General features: G+C 51.9%; 1 protein-coding gene across 1 annotated transcript; it reads left to right on the top strand.

Moving 5' to 3' along the window:
- Nucleotides 1-669: 669 nt before the first annotated feature.
- On the top strand, nt 670-12,923 carry LOC126536344 (uncharacterized). Its single transcript, XM_050183275.3, has 3 exons — nt 670-2,904; nt 4,711-9,726; nt 12,217-12,923. The coding sequence occupies exons 1-3, from the start codon at nt 670-672 to the stop codon at nt 12,511-12,513; spliced, it is 7,548 nt and encodes a 2,515-aa protein (XP_050039232.2). The 3' UTR covers nt 12,514-12,923.
- The last annotated feature ends 48 nt before the right edge of the window (nt 12,924-12,971 follow it).

The raw sequence follows: 12,971 nt of genomic DNA on the forward strand, positions 1-12,971 counted from the left end.
TCGTTTCTCAGCGCATGCGCTCTAAGCGATTGTGTAGGCTGTCGCCGCCACTTCGTCATTGTCGTCTCTGGATACGACACATCATCCCCTTTAAGGAATAAATAATATATTATTTTCCTCCTAACACGTGGTGTGGGAGTGTGGGCACAGCCCATCGACACCGCCCATCACCGGACCAACCGTCGAGAAGTGGGAAGCCCAGCTGACAAGCCCGAGCCCTGAACAACAGCGTCGTCTGGTGAACAGGGTCAGGCTATCGCCTCAGTCTCACGGCATCCTGGACCATAGGGACGCCGCCCACTTCGAGCGATTCCACCGCCGGCTCATTTGTTGTTGTTGCCTCACAACATTTCGATAAATGAAGTTTATTCCTCCTCTTCCTCTTCTTCCTCCGTAGTAAATAAACGCTTCATATTTTGGTTTATTTTGTAGACATCCCATTTCCACGCATATTTTGTTCATCCGCCACAGCTGAAGCAAAAGAAGAGCCACCACGTGGCACGTGAAGCGTTAATGTCTCGCGCCGTTCGGCTCGACCTAGCAGCTGCGGTGGTCTAGAAGCTACGGCCAACACGCCATCACTCGCACTGACAGGTACCTCGAGGACGACGCGCCAAAGAAACCGTCAACACATTCGGAGAAAGAGCATCGCCTTCGTCCACGACGATCATGCGGAAGTCCCGTTCCATGATGGACTACAGCGGGAAGAAAAACGAAAGGCGCCCCAAGGCCAAGAACGAAAACCGCAGCCGCAAATCTCCCGCTCGCTACGACAACAGGCAAGATTATGACGAGACCTACCAGAAGCCGACAGCCAGACGAAAGAAGTCCAAAAGCTCAAGGGTGGCCATCACTGATTCGCCCACTTTTTCCAAAAGCTCCGAGAGTCCGACGAACCGTCACGAAGGCTCAGCTGTAGTGACGAGCGGTGACGAGTCGTCTTCGCTGCCCAAGGAACTCAACTACGAATACTTCGAGAAGCTCGGCAGCAACTTGTGCCGAGCGGGGGAGCTCCTTGACGAACACGAGCGGGGCATCGTCTGGCAGGCGGCCGACGTCATCACGTGCATACCGGAATACTGCCCACCACGATGCTACATGACCAAGCTGTGCCGCTGCAACACGTGCTGCGAGCGCTGCTGCGTAGACCCCGAGCACCGGCTGACGGGCTTCCACTCCAACGTAAAGGACGAGGCCACGGACGTGCCAGACGAAGAAGGGCTCACGCTGAGCGGATCCAGCGACACGTCCGTCGCGTCCCTGCTGGGCGACGTGAGCAGCGAAGAGGGCAAGTCGAGGGGCAGCACGCGTTTGGCGATCGCCGCTCGCGATGCTAAGCGGGCAGTGCGCCTCGCGAAACAGTTCCGCGCGGCCGCCCGCACTATCGACTCGCTTGAGTGCAGCAACGAGTCCGAGCACCGAATGCGCGCTTTGTACACCAAGGAGCTGATGGACAAGGCGGTGTTCTACGCCAAGAAGGCGAACGAAGCTCTCGCGGGCTACGCTGCTCTCAGGAGAGCCCTGCGTGGGATTCCTGATGCCACTAGCGGGGACGAGTCCACGCGATTCGACGCGCTTCAGGGGGAGCAGACTCCGTACAGGCCAGCGCCCTATCCAGCACAAGGGTACGGATCGGCGATGGAGTTTGCGATGAGGTATCCGCAGCAGCCAAGCGCTCAATCACCATTTGGTCAAGGCGTGCGAGGTACAGTCGGTCAGGGTTACCGCTTCGGCGGACCTCGTGGTGTACAAGGGCCCCTCGACGCGCAGCGGTTGCGATGGGCGAGCGCTCCGGTCGTTGGACGTCCGCCATCACATCAGACTGCGTTAAGCCTCTCCAGGTTGTCTGACATAGTTATGAGCAAGGCGCAGCAGGCTTCTGAAGATGCGCTAAGGTTGCAGAGAATTTCCAACGAAACGCTGACAGAAGCGCGGGTCCTCGAAGGAGTCAGTAACGACAGATTACCGCCTTTCGAGCTGAAAGGCGCTCGAAGCAGCTACTGGCTGCCTGCTGCTGTTCCAGAACCAGACCAAAGGTACGTCCAAGACAGGGCGGCCGATCTACGTCCCAGCGGGGCAGTTGCTTTTGACGATACAATGACCGAGTGCGCAATCGGCAAAGATGGGCATATGCTCCGCATTCCCGAGCACACTAAAGCAGATAGTGACCGCCAACCAGAACAGCTCAACGATCAGATGATGAGAATATCCACCGAAGAGAAAAGGTCAGCTCGCAAGGACGGCAAGAGCGATCTCAAAGTTGGCCTAACGGACAGAGGAGGACCGAAAGCAACGGGGCCGACTACTACGCCTCCTCCAAACCGAGTCGCCAGAAGGGCGAGCGTATCGGCTGCGGTTGCGTCGCAGATGCAGCAACGTGCGGCTATTGAGCTTGCTCAAGGAAAGTCGGCGAAGGCTTCGAGAAGAAGAGCCAGCGTATCTTCTATACAGCAGGAACTCTCGGATACCGCACAGTCGCCTCAGCCGCGCAAGACGAAGTCACTGGCTGCAAGGAGGGCGAGCGTCGGTGCCGGCCTTCTTCTCAAGCTTGGGGCGCACATGAAAGACGGCGCAGATGATTTGTCCCCGGACACAGAGCCTGCTGCTTCACCAGACTCTACTAATTTTAAAGCTAGAGCGACGCGAAGAGCTAGCGTTTCGTCTAAAGCGTACTCGGCGCATCCACTCAATGAAGACGCGGACTCATTCAAGGCTAGAGCAACGCGAAGGGCAAGTGTATCATCAAAAGGACTACCCACATCACCGGACCGAATCACCGCTGACCACGATTCCCTCAAAGCCAGATCCTTGAGGAGAGCTAGTGTTTCGTCAAAGACCATCTCGCCGTCCGAGGCAAACACGCGCAACGAGCAATACCACTTCCAGACCAAAGCTCTTCGCAGGGCAAGTACTTTCTCGAGAGACTTTCCTGAGGATCTTTCGGAAGAGCATAAGCAATTCAAGGCGAAAGCAGCACGGCGAGCTAGCGTTTCATCGAATAGGCTTGCAGTTCCAGCCGAAGGCGACGAGGGTTCTTTTAAAGCCAAAGCTGCCAGAAGAGCTAGCGTGTCTTATAGAACGCTTTCACCCGATCTACGCAACACCTCTGTAGGGCAACAATCATTCAAAGCAAAGGCAGCGCGAAGAGCCAGTGTGTCTTCTGGAACGCTTTCACCCGATCTACACAACCTCTCACCAGGGCAACATTCATTCAAAGCAAAGGCAGCGCGAAGAGCCAGCGTGTCTTCTGGAATGCTTTCACCCGATCTACACAACCTCTCACCAGGGCAACATTCATTCAAAGCAAAGGCAGCGCGAAGAGCCAGCGTGTCTTCTGGAATGCTTTCACCCGATCTATACGACCTCTCAGCAGGGCAACATTCGTTCAAAGCAAAGGCAGCGCGAAGAGCCAGCGTGTCTTCTGGAATGCTTTCACCCGGTCTACACAACCTCTCACCAGGGCAACATTCATTCAAAGCAAAGGCAGCGCGAAGAGCCAGCGTGTCTTCTGGAATGCTTTCACCCGATCTACACAACCTCTCACCAGGGCAACATTCATTCAAAGCAAAGGCAGCGCGAAGAGCCAGCGTGTCTTCTGGAATGCTTTCACCCGATCTACACAACCTCTCACCAGGGCAACATTCATTCAAAGCAAAGGCAGCGCGAAGAGCCAGCGTGTCTTCTGGAATGCTTTCACCCGATCTATACAACCTCTCAGCAGGGCAACATTCATTCAAAGCAAAGGCAGCGCGAAGAGCCAGCGTTTCCTCCAAGTCCGCAAAGTCCCCTGAAGGACCCCACGAGTGGTTCGACTCATTTAAAGCGAAAACAGCCCGAAGGACCAGCGTTTCTGCAAAGTCACCAGAGGGCCCCCAAGAAATGTCTGAATCATTCAAGGTAATGGCAGCGCGAGGAACTGGCGCTTCTTCAGTGTCCCCAGAGAGCCCACAAGAGATGTTCAAACCACTTAAACCAAAAGCAGCACGAAAAGGTACAGGTTCTGATAAATCCCCAGAGGGCCCTCATGAAGAGTCCGAATCATTCAAAGCAAAAGCAGCGCGAAGAGCCAGCGTTTCTGCAAAGGTGTCGGAAGGCCTTCATGACAGCCAGCACGAATCATTCAAGGCGAAAACCGCGCGCCGAGCAAGTGTTTCAGCGAAAGGCCTCGCGCAGCAAGCGAGCGTTCAGAAAATTCACGAAGCAAAATTCAGAAGAGGCAGCGTTTTTTCAACGGGCCTAACCTCTCCGCAAGACACTCCGACGCATGATTCACGCACGAAAAAGACAAAAGGAACCAAGATAACCGTCGTTGAACCAGACGTATCTGAGTTATCTACCCGGCCAGCAAAGAAACCTCCAAGGAGGGCAAGCGTTTGCGTGGCGAAATACAAACGACTCTATGGTGACGTTACGGCAGAGCAAACTACAAAGACTGAAGAGGGCTACAGAGAGGGATCTGAATTATCGGACGAGCCCGCCGAGCCGGACAAGCAAGCTCGCAGATTATCTATCAGCGCTGCGAAAGAGTCTTCTGATGTTCGCAAGGCGGGATCTGAAAAAAACGAACCTAACAGGGTACCTGCTTCGGCTGACAGCACTATTGGACAATCAGTGACAAAGGACCAAAATAAGAGCGCTTTAAGTGAAGGCAGAGACGACAATAAGCAACCTCCCGCAACAACGGCACAAGAGAGAACCCTCCTGTCTCAGCTCAGAGACAGCCTGAAATCAAGCGCAGCGCGGGCAGGCGCGGATGAAACGAGGGACAAGAAGCGAGGTCGTATCGTTGTAAAGATAAAGCCACCGCCCGTCCTCATGAGTTCGAAAAAAGTTGGCACACGCCACACTGACAAAGATAAAGACCTCGTGAGCGAAATATGCGACGAGTGCCTCCTTAACAAATGCGGATCGCAACCCACAGATCCGAGAGATATACAGAAAATAATTGACGAAGGTGTCGGCGCGCCGAAGTACACGAAGGACATGGATAGCACCCAGGCAAGCTCTCCTCGCATTCCGGAAATAGTCTACGAGCTTTCCGAGCAGTCCCTCGACATTGATGTAATACCGAGTGAGAGGTGCAAAGAAGCTCAAACTTCGTTACCTTTCGACCTTGCCTCATCCAAGGAGCATCATTGGGGTCGCGCTGTTACATCTACCAACAGCAACGCGACCAAAGAGGCACCTGGGAACAAGAATCGTCCTTCAGCGAAATCGGCCTCTAGACACCAAAAGAACATCGGGAGGACATCCCTGGAGAAGCAAGCCAGACCCGACTCCCACGGAGGAGACGCCCATGCCCACCTGAAGGTGCTGCCTTCGGATACATATGTATTCACGTCGACCACGGTGGCTATTGCTGGAGGAGACACGACAAACCCAAAAGCGGCGAAAGCCAGTGTGGAAGGCGCGAAGAAAAAGCCCAAGGAATCGGACGCCGCAGGAAGTGCTAAAAAATCCTCCAGACATTCCAACGAAAGCCCGAAGCGCGAATCCGGCGCGAAAAAGCATTCCACGAGTTCTAAAGAAAGCCTGAAGCACAAATCCGGTGCTGAAAAGCCTTCCAGGCCTTCTAACGAGAGCTTGAGGCATGAAGCCGGCAAAGAAAGTACGAGTAGCGAATCTGGAGCTAGAAATCATTCTAAAGAAAGCCTGGAGGGTGGAACTGGTGCTGAAAAGCCTTCGAGACCTTCTAATGGGAGTATGAAGCGGGAAGCCGGCAACGATAGTCTGAAGCATGACTCCAAAGCTAGAAAGCATTCTACGCATTCTAAAGAAAGTGTGAAGGGTGAAACTCGTGCTGAAAGACCTTTGGGACCTTCTAACGAGAGCTTGAAGCGCGAAGCCGGCGCTACGAACAAGCGTAGATCCTCGTTGAAGTCGACAAAAGGATCTTCGTATAGCCACAACGAGAAATCGAAACACGAAAAGGTTCTACCGACACGCGTCGAAAAAGGAGCGGGTGAACGCGACGAGAAGCTAAGTGAACGCGACACCACCGGAAAACCGGAAAACAGGGCCGATAAGAAAGCCGACGAAGGAAAGCGCAAGGCATTGAAGGGCATGAGGATTTCTGACGAACATGTCAAGGACCGCAAGGCGTCCGTGGGAAAAGGTGAAGATGACAATGGTTCGAAGAACGTGAAAACTATTGACGAAGGCATCAAGAGGCGTAATGCGTCCGTGAAGAAAGGCGAAGATGAATCCGGCAAGGCTCTCGATAAGCAAACAGAAAGCGGAAGCAAACGCGAGGGCAAAGAGAAGGTGCGAGGAAGTGGCACCGAGCAAGCTGCTGAAGAAATCCGTGACAAAACTGACAAAACGGGTGGCAAAGAGATTAGGGACAGTGACGACGAGACGCCACAACCAACGACAACTGACGGCGCCCGCCCGAAGAATGGCGATAAATCAGGCGAAAAGAGGCCGAGCGCTGGGTACCTTAAAGATGCGAAGAAGACTGCAGGAAAGCAGCAACCATCAAAGGTCGTTGAAAGTGTAGATGCTACCAAGGCGGCTAGTCAACCACATGATGGGGGCAGCAATGCACCTTTGGAGACTCAAGCGGAAAGCAACGCGCCTTCAGGCTTTCTCAGTAACATTGGTGGTCTTGCAAGCTGGTACAGCGCAGCTGGCGAAAAGGGGCGCGCAGAGGACACAACCAGAAAACATACAACGAAAGCTGATACTCCCCGGGTACTGGCAACGAACACTCACAAAGTGGCAACCAACTTCGACGCAGATCAACAGACAGAAATACCCGTCACTGTCGATGTTGCAGACAGCAGTGCTGAGCCTCCCCAGAAAATCTTAAGAAGCACAAATGAAAAACGTGAATCGACAGCCGCCGCCCAAGATGACGCTGACTTCGTGAATGACAGGTACAAGCAAGTCGCCGCCAGCTCTGCTTACTTTCCTGAGGGCGAAGAAATTGAGATAAGGCCTATGGACGACGATGGTATCTACGACTATCAGCAGCTTGCGTTTGCGGATAGGCAAAACATTATTGGCTCCTCCTCTTCTGGCGTAGATGTGGCAGGCAGCCAACGGGACGACGCGAGAGAAGTAGGCCAGAGATCTGCCGAGCTTGTGCTGCCGAAAAAGCTCGCTTTTGGAGCAGTTGATGACTGGACAGTGTTGTCGCCACTGGAAAAGTTCGCAGAACACAGTGACAGTGATCATGCTATGGATCGGTCAAGGCCAGAAAGAAGCGAATACACAATAACCAGTGAAGCCGCTAAATTAGACCCGCGTAACGCACGTATGTACGAAACCGAGCAAACGCGCGAGCTGCGCGATGACATCGCCGCGGAGGAGGATCTGCAGCCAGAGGGGAATTATTCATTAGATCAGCAACAGGAATGGGAACAACCGGAAGGCGAACTACCGTATGGAGAACCACTGGAAAGGGAGCTACCAGAAGAGGAACTACCGGAAGGGGAGTCACCGCAAGAGGAAACACCACAACAGGACATTTCAGAGCAGGAGGCACGAGTAGTCGAAAACGGCATAGCTGTTAATATTCCTGAACTAGAAGACATGGAAGGAGTCGAGCAACCACAATATCAGGGCATCAATGAGGTGATTGAATTGCACAACGTTGACTACGAGCTGCAATCGAGGCCTCACGCGCCTCTGAGAGGGCCCGACTTACAGGACTTTAACTTCTGGGACCTGGACGGGCCCGCGGTCCTCTACCCGGAGAGCAGACTGGTATTTGCACTAGCGTTAGTCGCCGGTATGTGGATTCTGTACATCATGTTTACGACCAAGGCCACCATAAACAGAAAACCCTTCCTCGAACTGTTTACCGCGCTAGCTACGGAACACGAAATTCCTCGCGGCCGTATTATGACCGAAACGTTTGCTGTGAATCACTTGAAGACCAAAGAAACAGCCGGAACGGTGATGGGATCAGTCGTCTCCGCAAGGCCATGGCTTCTATACTTCTGCGACACGCCTTACTGCAAGGAATCAGCCCTGCAATTGGCCAAGATGCTTGGGGAGGACCCATGCTTTAATTTCTACAGCTACACTTGCGGCAAGCTGACTCGAAAATGGAACCCAATGGTTGGCTCTGCACTCTCTACTGACGCCTTTATAATCAACGAAGCCGCCAAGCTCGCTGCCGGTCATATCTTGAACAGGGAACACCCAGGCATGAAGGCGGCCCGAAACCTTTTAGAAGCGTGCCTCGACCACGAGAATGACGGACAATGGAGTCGAACAGAACTGAGCGAGTTGTTTTTCGAGTATTTCGGTTCCTCGTGGCCAGCAGAGAACAATCCCTTGACCATGGAAGCCGTGTGGGTCATCGCTGGGCGCCTGGCACGAGACTTGAAACTGGAAGCTCTCGCACGCGTGTCTGTTGGCATTCACCCAGAAGAAAATTCTGCTTCCGTGCCAACCATAGGTGAGCCGGTCCTGCTTTACCAACGTGCCGACTTCGAAGAGCCCGGGTATACGGAGATTCTGGAAACCGCCATCGGACAGACAGTGACGTTCATCAGTCCAGCCTCCAACGGCGCGCAACACGTGTCGAGCATCAAGACGACGATGGAACTGCTGGCTGATATGGTTGCGACCTACCCTGCCAGCTATGTCGGTGCGAAAGAGCACCGGATGACCAAGGTCCGCGTCCTCTCGCCTGGCGTGCGCGCTTTCCTGCGCACGGTTTTCCCCGACTCCGTAAAAGTCGCTGAAAACGCCGATATCTTGATCAAGTCGCCGCGATTCTTTGAAAAACTGCAAGGGTCAAGAAGTACCCTGCTCGATCCTCAGGCCGTATTCAACTACGTGGGATTCAGAGTCATGGTCCACTTCGCCGCGTTTCTGCCGCAGCCGAGCGTTCGACATCTGCGCGCCTTGGAAGCCAATTTCCTGCTTCCCGAGAACGCCTCTGCCCAAGACTTCTGCACGCGCGAGGTCGAGCGCGTTTTCCCGGCTATCTACGCGCGCGCTTTCGCGCTGCAGACGGCAAACTTAAGCACCTGGGTAAACGAGTGGCCATCGCAACTGAAGAGAATATTTTTACAAGGGCTGGGGTTCAGAACGACTCGGATTCGTGCGCCGCAGGCTGCGCCCACGTCAGATCAAGATAACGATGCCGGGTTCACCAGGCGCAGATTGGATAGCCTGAAGGTCGAAGCTGCTGTTCCACTGTGGATTGTAAACGACTCCAGCTTCGGCCAGTACACTCAAGAGCTGGAGCGGCAGCTCAGCGTCACCCTCAACGTAGATCCGAGTAACTCGCTCAAACGTCTTTGCTTCTTCGCCAAAATGCTGCGAGAGAATGAAATTCAGCAGGCGCTCCTAGGCACATCAGCGAACCAAACAGCGATGTCCTTGTTCGGCACCGAGGCCAGATACGACGCACGGAACAGCGCAATCTACATGCCGCTGGTAACCGTCAACTGGTCCGTGCCTGCCAGCAGCGTCGCCTTTGCCATACATGCAGCTCGTTACGCCGTGCGAGTCTTTAGAGCACTAGGGCTGGCGCTCCGCCTAGGCTATGCGCACGCTTCCGAGCAGCGTGCTGGCTCTGACATCTATAGTAAGCGCTACCAGGGGCAACTGAACATCACAACGCGGTGTCTGGTGGAACAGTACGAGAATGCCAGCAGGAGCCTCAAGAGCGCGTTCCTCCAAAAGACGGCCGACCGTACGCCACTGGGTGCCGCCCTCTTGGACCAGACTGATGCCCTCGTGCAAGCATATGCAGTCTTCAAGGTACGATGCTGAAAGGCGGTAGTTTGTAGCATCGTTTACAAGAGCCTGCATTCGTAGACCAAAATGGACACCAAAAAGAAACACCCAATCGGTTTAGACTGGTAAAGGATTCTGTCCAAACTACGTTTGCTAATAATATCACAGTAATATGCTAATTATAAAATACTCAAGTTTCATTTTTTTAATCTGGCGCTGAAATCCCTGTGCCAGTGCGTCACTGTGACGCCACAGATTTCAATCTATTTCCTGTTTTGGCCGTTGTGGTGCAGTAACGTTTTCGAAACTTGCAAAGTTTAGTATTTGGCTTCTTAATAATATAGTGTAATCAACCTTTACCGATATAAGATTAAGTAGACCTGAGTAGACCAAGGAGGTTAAAGAAAAACTGCTGGAGTGGGGGCTCGGGTGAAGCCGGCGGCGGCCATCTTGCGGGGGGCAAGAAGCGGCCTGCCAAAAGCTTCGCAGTGCTCTTCGCCGATTATGCAGTGGTTTTTAACTGCTTAACGAATTTTGAAGTTCTAATGCAACGCTATGGGCTATGAGGCGAGCCACATTGCAGACATCCTGATTGAAGATATCCGATTATTATATCCGATTATTGCGGCATTTTTTCCATTTTATCGGCATGAATATGCAGCTGCAGCGAAGTAGAAAAAGATATGGCGCAATTATCAGCGTTTATTCCTCTTCTTTAATGCAGTGTAGAAATTGATCAATCATGAAAGCTGCCGAAACAAAAAGCAATTAAAAACTGCAAATGTAGCATAACTATAAATATATAATACAAACATAAGAATTCATTACTATCTTCATGATCATCAGGTGTTGCCGGTGTTTTAGCATCCTCATTGCATGGAGGGTCATGCAACTTTGGTGCCGAGCGTTTCCTTTAAGCATTAAATATAAAGCTTTCCTTTATTTTAGAGCAAGGCAATGGTAATCTGCAGTAAATGAGAAGGATAACGCTAACATGTCAACTGCGTGAACGTCAACCTTCCAAAAAACACCCGCTAGCCTATTTTGGGATATGCACAGCACCGCGCACGGCAAGATACAACCAATACAACGACCCGAAACACGAAAGCTGCAGCGGCTGGCGTGCTTTTGCCCCCCGTGAGATGGCGACGCGGCGCTTCACTTGGCGGGCGCTCCCTCCACTCCAGCAGTTTTTCTCCTTGGAGCCATGCTTGGAGCAGACGCTGTGAAAATTCGTGATGTCATGGCGAGTTGGTGCGGGAATTTAAAGGCGGTGTACCCACCCCTTTCTTCTTTGCGCTTTCTCTGGCATACCAGGCCTCTTCTCACGGGGAGTGTGGGTTTCTTTGGTAATCGAGAAGGGCAATTTACAAATGCGGCTCAAATGCATACTCTCTTCAATGTTCCTTCCTTTTTTATTTTTGTCAAAGAGCGCTTCCTGTTTGCTTGGAATTCAGGCTATAACGAAGCGATCGAAGCGATAATGAGACTATAACCATGGCGTTAGCTAATCACTAACAGCACTTGTGTTTCTGCGAAGGCCATCCTAAATTACTAAAAAATTACTGAAAATTACAGGACAGCTGAGGCTGTTTCTTCTGCAGCTGATTTGGGGCAGCGTGTACGTCAGGAACTGCACGGTAAATGGCTGATAAGCTCCAGGATTCCAGCGCACAGAAGAGCAAATGTGCAAAATGAACATTAAACAGGAATCGCTAGATGAGTGCAGGCTTCGCACCGACCCGAGTTCACGACACTCTGGAGCGTCCCTGTAATTGCGGGAGCCGCACTCCAGGCTTCGTGAAGGAGATATGAAGGGCTCGTTTTGCAAGAGCACGCAAGTACGTGGCACTGAACTGGCATGCACTGCTCTTCCGTCACATAAGCTTCGTATGTGGGCAATCATAATGGACTGCCATAATATGCTTCCGCAAGACCAGACTACAAATTTTGCACACAGATTATAAGCGGTGAACAATTCAAGGACCTCCAGACTCTCGTTCGTGATTGCTTGATACGACCCGTAGCTTCCACTGCACTGCACGGAGCTAGCAAGACTGAGTACTTGGGTGATGGAGCAAGTGCTGTGTGAATCCGACGACCGTTTGTCTCAAGTACACCTTCGTTTGATTAAGCATGAACAGTTTTTTTACTCAAGCAAACTGCCGCATCTTGCTAGCTGTACCACAGACGTCGCCTGTCCCTACTGTGCTTCTTAAAACAACCGTTTTCAACAATAGATTATTGAGCAAGCAGTTTGCAACTGTTTAACGCTCAGTACTGAAGCATTGAGCGCTAAACTGAATGGTACTGAATGGCAAGGAGTTGCAACATCAGGTACAATGCATTAACAGAGCATTAACTACACATGAAATCCATGGTGGCAAGCTATGTGCACGATTCAACAGAACGAAAGTAAACAGAACGGTATGCCTAGAAACAGGAGTTGGCTGCTTATTGCAGGTGGTGAGCATGCACTGACAGTGCATCACATCTTTCAATTACTTTCTGCAGGAAGAGCTAAGCGCACGACGCTTTGGCCATTCCAACTTCCGGATGGTGGGTTTGCCGCATCTCACGCCCGAACAACTCTTCTTCGTGGCATATGGGCATGACAACTGCGAGGCTAGCGACACAGTCCACCGCAGGCGCCGGTGGCTGGAAAGTGGCGAACTGCCACCAGAGGACCGTGTCAACATCCCCTTGATGCAGTTCGAAGAGTTCACACGTGCCTTTGCCTGCAACAGCACGGCGCCCATGACCGCCAACAGACGCTGTCCTATGGTTCGCACAAGGACCTCCCAAGATTAATGGACAAATTAATGGACAATAGCAAGGTCATTCATGTATTATAGTTCAAGCATATCGTGCAACCTCACCAGAGTCAATTATGCGGTGAACTTTCTGAACAATATATGCCAGCACTTCTCAGTTATGAGAATATAAAGAGCTGGTTCTCTTTATACCTCATGCATGATAAGCGACATGCTGAACCACACAAGAGCGCATCGCTGATGGGGTCGCTAGACAAGGGGATACTTAAATGCATTCTTTATAAAAGTCTTCACATACCCATGTAACCAACAAAGCATGCACATTTGTATTCTCCATAGGATGTAAATAAGAACAGGATAGGAATGTTCATAGGGCAGCAGCAAAGGTGCCTGTGTGTCAATATAGCCTAGCATAACTATAGTATATATAGTTTTTAAGCTAGGTGTATCGTCCATGTTTTGATGGGTTGGTCACAAGAGAACGTTTTATAAATG

The sequence above is a fragment of the Dermacentor andersoni genome, chromosome 4, assembly GCF_023375885.2.
Source record: "Dermacentor andersoni chromosome 4, qqDerAnde1_hic_scaffold, whole genome shotgun sequence".
Taxonomy (NCBI): Eukaryota; Metazoa; Arthropoda; class Arachnida; order Ixodida; family Ixodidae; genus Dermacentor; species Dermacentor andersoni.